At 55.7% G+C, this 7,246-nt stretch overlaps 1 protein-coding gene across 1 annotated transcript; it reads right to left on the minus strand.

Moving 5' to 3' along the window:
* Positions 1–250: 250 nt before the first annotated feature.
* LOC140119702 (kinetochore protein NDC80 homolog) lies at positions 251–7,023 on the minus strand. The gene is made up of 12 exons (XM_072139016.1): positions 6,998–7,023; positions 4,658–4,736; positions 4,369–4,468; positions 4,163–4,299; positions 3,973–4,075; positions 3,499–3,579; positions 3,335–3,416; positions 2,769–2,845; positions 2,547–2,691; positions 2,345–2,478; positions 741–830; positions 251–629 (listed from the first exon to the last, which is right to left on the minus strand). The coding sequence occupies exons 2-12, from the start codon at positions 4,726–4,728 to the stop codon at positions 543–545; spliced, it is 1,107 nt and encodes a 368-aa protein (XP_071995117.1). The 5' UTR covers positions 4,729–4,736; positions 6,998–7,023; the 3' UTR covers positions 251–542.
* Positions 7,024–7,246: the final 223 nt, after the last annotated feature.

The raw sequence follows: 7,246 nt of genomic DNA on the forward strand, positions 1-7,246 counted from the left end.
GACACCTGGTGGACATTGGGCGCACGACTTTAGTGAATTGCCGGAAGACCCGAATCCTCGATGGAGTACGCGCCGCTGGATCGCGACAGGACCGGGTAAGTAAATCTGCCCCAATGTCATTAAAGGGGTTGTCTTTTTTCCTTGTGAATGTGCAGAGCACTTTGTGATTGGCTGCAGCTCTGGCAGTCGTGGGCCGCGTCTCACCATTTCTAGTAGCACTTGGGTTGTGCACCAGAAGATCATAACATCCATGGGGCCGGGGTAGGGACCTCCCCAGGATTTCTCTTTAAGAATCATGTAAACTTCAGGAACTAAAATTTTACTCATTTCAAAATTCAGATTTCTATGCGTCACCACTAGATGGCACCGGGTGATACAGCTCCCATCGATATGGGAGGAATCCCCTCCACATTGTATAGGAACATAAACATCTCCTGCAGTTTATAAATAAGTTTATTAAATGCATTTATTAAATTAGAGATTTCGGGAACACACTGAGCAGACAATGGAAGCTCCGCCTCTTCTGGAGCTCCGCCTCCTCGTTATCTTGTATTATGCCGCAGCTTCATGGTGTTCTGTATGTCGCTCTCCATCAGGTTAATCTGCCGCGTTATCTGGTGTATGAGGACCTGGAGGGAGAGGAAACACATGAGAGATCAGGGAGTGACCTCAGAGGCCTGGGCACAGGAGGACTACAAGTCACAGCAGCATAAAGGTCCTTGCCCTGGACTGACACTCACATCTACATGGAGCGCAGAGAGTCCGCTCTGCAGATCATCGCGCCGATACCTACTGCCCCCTGCTGGACACTCGCTGCTCCTAGAGAATTCCTGCAGGAATGAGAAAACGAGAATATGAGGACGTACAGGGGGGCGCGCGCTCCTCGCAGGGCGGAGGACGTACAGGGGGGCGCGCGCTCCTCGCAGGGCGGAGGACGTACAGGGGGGCGCGCGCTCCTCGCAGGGCGGAGGACGTACAGGGGGGCGCGCGCTCCTCGCAGGGCGGAGGACGTACAGGGGGGCGCGCGCTCCTCGCAGGGCGGAGGACGTACAGGGGGGCGCGCGCTCCTCGCAGGGCGGAGGACGTACAGGGGGGCGCGCGCTCCTCGCAGGGCGGAGGACGTACAGGGGGGCGCGCGCTCCTCGCAGGGCGGAGGACGTACAGGGGGGCGCGCGCTCCTCGCAGGGCGGAGGACGTACAGGGGGGCGCGCGCTCCTCGCAGGGCGGAGGACGTACAGGGGGGCGCGCGCTCCTCGCAGGGCGGAGGACGTACAGGGGGGCGCGCGCTCCTCGCAGGGCGGAGGACGTACAGGGGGGCGCGCGCTCCTCGCAGGGCGGAGGACGTACAGGGGGGCGCGCGCTCCTCGCAGGGCGGAGGACGTACAGGGGGGCGCGCGCTCCTCGCAGGGCGGAGGACGTACAGGGGGGCGCGCGCTCCTCGCAGGGCGGAGGACGTACAGGGGGGCGCGCGCTCCTCGCAGGGCGGAGGACGTACAGGGGGGCGCGCGCTCCTCGCAGGGCGGAGGACGTACAGGGGGGCGCGCGCTCCTCGCAGGGCGGAGGACGTACAGGGGGGCGCGCGCTCCTCGCAGGGCGGAGGACGCACAGGGGGGCGCGCGCTCCTCGCAGGGCGGAGGACGTACAGGGGGGCGCGCGCTCCTCGCAGGGCGGAGGACGTACAGGGGGGCGCGCGCTCCTCGCAGGGCGGAGGACGTACAGGGGGGCGCGCGCTCCTCGCAGGGCGGAGGACGTACAGGGGGGCGCGCGCTCCTCGCAGGGCGGAGGACGTACAGGGGGGCGCGCGCTCCTCGCAGGGCGGAGGACGTACAGGGGGGCGCGCGCTCCTCGCAGGGCGGAGGACGTACAGGGGGGCGCGCGCTCCTCGCAGGGCGGAGGACGTACAGGGGGGCGCGCGCTCCCGCAGGGCGGAGGACGTACAGGGGGGCGCGCGCTCCTCGCAGGGCGGAGGACGTACAGGGGGGCGCGCGCTCCTCGCAGGGCGGAGGACGTACAGGGGGGCGCGCGCTCCTCGCAGGGCGGAGGACGTACAGGGGGGCGCGCGCTCCTCGCAGGGCGGAGGACGTACAGGGGGGCGCGCGCTCCTCGCAGGGCGGAGGACGTACAGGGGGGCGCGCGCTCCTCGCAGGGCGGAGGACGTACAGGGGGGCGCGCGCTCCCGCAGGGCGGAGGACGTACAGGGGGGCGCGCGCTCCTCGCAGGGCGGAGGACGTACAGGGGGGCGCGCGCTCCTCGCAGGGCGGAGGACGCACAGGGGGGCGCGCGCTCCTCGCAGGGCGGAGGACGTACAGGGGGGCGCGCGCTCCTCGCAGGGCGGAGGACGTACAGGGGGGCGCCTGGTCCTCCATGCCTTGTCCTTCCATAGGTCCTCCAAGTCTTCTGTACCCAGAGAGGAGATCTGCTCGTGCACCAGGGTCTTCAGGGTGACATTTCCTTGTTTGATGGCCTCCAGCTCCAGATCTGGGTTACAGCAAGTCAGACATTACAGAGGGGAGGATGATGGGGGGAGTAGTGCACTCCGCACTTACTGGCCCTCTCCAGGTGTTCGGTGACGTCCTGCGTCCGGCGCTCCAGGCCGCTCAGTCGGGTCTCTATCGCCCGGAGGTAAAGCTGATGAGTCTCCAAATCCTTCTTCAGAGAGTTCTTCAGCTGCTGGATGGAGGGCAGGAGACCCTGGGGGTGCGGGAAGAGGGGACAGAGCTACGGAGACCACCCAGACTACAGCAGGGGGTAGAGGGGCCGTCACTCACCGGGTCCAGTCTCTGATCATATCGCTGCTGACCGACTACTGATAGGTCAGCAGTCGGCTCCGGATCACACAGACATCCTGGAGGAGACACTTATCAGATCAATGTTATTGGATCTGCACGAAGCCCCATCAGGTCCGAGCCCCTGAACCAGCAAGGCTGATCCTCAACATATCCCACTTTGTTCTAATACAGAAAGATACTCTCTAGTATGGCTCCACCCCCTGAGAGAGTGGCTGCTGCCACTGACCTTATCTGCATAATCACTAGGACCCTCCCTCAGCATACACTCAGCAGAGGCTGGGGATGGAGGCCATACAGTGGTGTCCGACCCCCCATAGCCTTTGATGGCCTCTGCTGAGCACATCCCAGCTTTCTGCAGGAATCGCAGTCTGCTGCGATTTTCCATCCATTGTGTCCTGCTCGATGCAATGTAATAAATCTGGATGCCCCCAGCTGCCGGTACACGGCTATGGACACGTTCATGGCGTCTAGAAGGAACATATCCAAAAAACCCAAGATGTGAAAGTAGTGTAATAGATGGACCCCAGACCTGCCCCAGCACTCACCATATCCGTCCATAGCGCGCTCCGCTGACCTCCAGCTCTCAGGATGATAATTGCTGCATTTGTGCCTTCGAGACGTACAAACCTGATGAGGAACCAGAACTCAGTACGTGGGATATTACAGCAAAGCAGAAGCAGAACCAAAGGATAAGACGTGGTGTCCTCACCTCAGGGACCACAGCACGGCGCTCCCTGCAGGACAGGCACATCCCCCGCGGCGGCTTAGGAATCAGCACTGTACAGCACATCTGCAAGGGAAACCGTCAGTAGGGCGATGGTGGATGATTAGGGCGATGGTGGATGATTAGGGCGATGGTGGATGATTAGGGCGATGGTGGATGACCACACATTAGTGTCTCCAGGTCCAATCACCTGGGAAGCCGTTACATAAACCCATTAGACTCCATCAAGAAGTGACCAGAAGCTTCACCGTATCGTCCTGCAGATCCTGCGGAGCCTCACCAGGAGGACACGCACCGACCTACACAGATCAGCCGAGAGGCCGCTCTACCCAATCTCAGAAGGGTGAGGACCAGGACACTGCACGGCCCACCAGGACCTTGTCAGGATAGTAAGGGGGGGGGGGGTAATGCTTCCCCCTTTATCCCAGGGGTCCTCCATCTCCTCCCCCCAGGACTTACCTCCAGGAGATCCTGAAGCAAAGGCGCCGCCATCACCATCTTGTTCCATCGTCGTATCGCATCCAAATGCAGGAACAACCCGCGTAACAGCTGGTATGGAGACCTGTGTGTAGAAGGATGGAGGGGGGGACATTGGGGTACACGACATCACTGGACCCCCATACTACGCCCCGTGGGGTCACACACTCACTTCAGGGCCACGCGATGTCTGTGCTCCTTGTTGTGGAGTCTGGAGAAGACCAGAGCAAGGGAATCCAGAAGACACGGAGATTCCCGACATCTACAGGATCCAGGACAATCCCCAGCGCGGCCGCCATCTGCAAGAAGCTGAGATAGGGGGCGCCGTCAGGGTCATCCCGTGCTCTCCCCTCCCCCGGGGTAAGAAGGGGCAGTTACCTCTTCCAGCAGCTTCATACAGTCATGGACGGACGCTCTGTCCGGGGGATAGTCCAGGCCCTGCGTCCGCCTGATCCGCCGCAGGTCACCGCAGCCATGTCTGAGGGAGACACAAGGACCCATCATCCTCAGGACCCTTCATACTCACCCCCAGGGGCAATAAGTCAGTCCTGGTCATGTGATTAATGCAGAACAATGATCACATGACCGGGGGGGGGGGGGAGGGGGGGATGTATAACAATGGAGGAAAAGAAAGCAGCAAAAACTGCAGGAATATTCCCGTACTTACCTGTGAGAGTTCTTCTCCATCTTGTCTTTGGCTGGAAACCGGGAATATTTGTTGTGGAATTTCTTCTCCATTATTGATGCTAAAAATACAATATTACAACTTCATTCGCTTGCAAATCCCCGTATCCAATACATGACCTCAATAACACAAAATCCTTTACCCCCGAAATCCAGAGCAAAGACATCACAGAATATACAACTCATATACTATACCCCAGAGCTGCACTCACTATTCTGCTGCTGGTGCAGTCACTGTGTACATACATGACATTACTTATCCTGTACTGATCCTGAGTTACATCCTGTATTATACCCCAGAGCTGCACTCACTATTCTGCTGCTGGTGCAGTCACTGTGTACATACATGACATTACTTATCCTGTACTGATCCTGAGTTACATCCTGTATTATACCCCAGAGCTGCACTCACTATTCTGCTGCTGGTGCAGTCACTGTGTACATACATGACATTACTTATCCTGTACTGATCCTGAGTTACATCCTGTATTATACCCCAGAGCTGCACTCACTATTCTGCTGCTGGTGCAGTCACTGTGTACATACATGACATTACTTATCCTGTACTGATCCTGAGTTACATCCTGTATTATACCCCAGAGCTGCACTCACTATTCTGCTGCTGGTGCAGTCACTGTGCATACATGACATTACTTATCCTGTACTGATCCTGAGTTACATCCTGTATTATACTCCAGAGCTGCACTCACTATTCTGCTGCTGGTGCAGTCACTGTGTACATACATGACATTACTTATCCTGTACTGATCCTGAGTTACATCCTGTATTATACCCCAGAGCTGCACTCACTATTCTGCTGCTGGGGCAGTCACTGTGTACATACATGACATTACTTATCCTGTACTGATCCTGAGTTACATCCTGTATTATACCCCAGAGCTGCTCTCACTATTCTGCTGCTAGTGCAGTCACTGTGTACATACATGACATTACTTACCCTGTACTGATCCTGAGTTACATCCTGTATTATACCCCAGAGCTGCACTCACTATTCTGCTGCTGGTGCAGTCACTGTGTACATACATGACATTACTTATCCTGTACTGATCCTGAGTTACATCCTGTATTATACCCCAGAGCTGCACTCACTATTCTGCTGCTGGTGCAGTCACTGTGTACATACATGACATTACTTATCCTGTACTGATCCTGAGTTACATCCTGTATTATACCCCAGAGCTGCACTCACTATTCTGCTGCTGGGGCAGTCACTGTGTACATACATGACATTACTTATCCTGTACTGATCCTGAGTTACATCCTGTATTATACCCCAGAGCTGCTCTCACTATTCTGCTGCTGGTGCAGTCACTGTGTACATACATGACATTACTTACCCTGTACTGATCCTGAGTTACATCCTGTATTATACCCCAGAGCTGCACTCACTATTCTGCTGCTGGTGCAGTCACTGTGTGCATACATGACATTACTTATCCTGTACTGATCCTGAGTTACATCCTGTATTATACCCCAGAGCTGCACTCACTATTCTGCTGCTGGTGCAGTCACTGTGTACATACATGACATTACTTATCCTGTACTGATCCTGAGTTACATCCTGTATTATACCCCAGAGCTGCACTCACTATTCTGCTGCTGGTGCAGTCACTGTGTACATACATGACATTACTTATCCTGTACTGATCCTGAGTTACATCCTGTATTATACCCCAGAGCTGCACTCACTATTCTGCTGCTGGTGCAGTCACTGTGTACATACATGACATTACTTATCCTGTACTGATCCTGAGTTACATCCTGTATTATACCCCAGAGCTGCACTCACTATTCTGCTGCTGGTGCAGTCACTGTGTACATACATGACATTACTTATCCTGTACTGATCCTGAGTTACATCCTGTATTATACCCCAGAGCTGCACTCACTATTCTGCTGCTGGTGCAGTCACTGTGTACATACATGACATTACTTATCCTGTACTGATCCTGAGTTACATCCTGTATTATACTCCAGAGCTGCACTCACTATTCTGCTGCTGGTGCAGTCACTGTGTACATACATGACATTACTTATCCTGTACTGATCCTGAGTTACATCCTGTATTATACTCCAGAGCTGCACTCACTATTCTGCTGCTGGTGCAGTCACTGTGTACATACATGACATTACTTATCCTGTACTGATCCTGAGTTACATCCTGTATTATACCCCAGAGCTGCACTCACTATCTACACAGTGACTGCACCAGCAGAAGGATAGTGAGTAACCCTATAGTAATCCTGGGTGTGATATCCGTGTATGAGGATTTGGGCTCCTGGAGCAGCCATAGATTACACACTTGCAACCACCCCTCTCCTCACCTGCGCCCTGGACCCCGGTCTGACCTCTCACTCCCTACTTATAAGATAGGGATCAGGTGACCTCATTACAGGTTAACCCTTTGCAGGCTGTCATGCTCCTCCTCCTCTTTCTTGTTTTCCTCATATTATGGATCTTCATAGACTGATACAATTAACCCTGTCGCTTCTGGTAGACCCCGCATCCTCCTCCTGTAGCCACTAAACTAAACTCTGTGCTGCAGGGCAGC

This window comes from Engystomops pustulosus, chromosome 2 (genome assembly GCF_040894005.1).
Source record: "Engystomops pustulosus chromosome 2, aEngPut4.maternal, whole genome shotgun sequence".
In the NCBI taxonomy this organism is placed as follows: domain Eukaryota; kingdom Metazoa; phylum Chordata; class Amphibia; order Anura; family Leptodactylidae; genus Engystomops; species Engystomops pustulosus.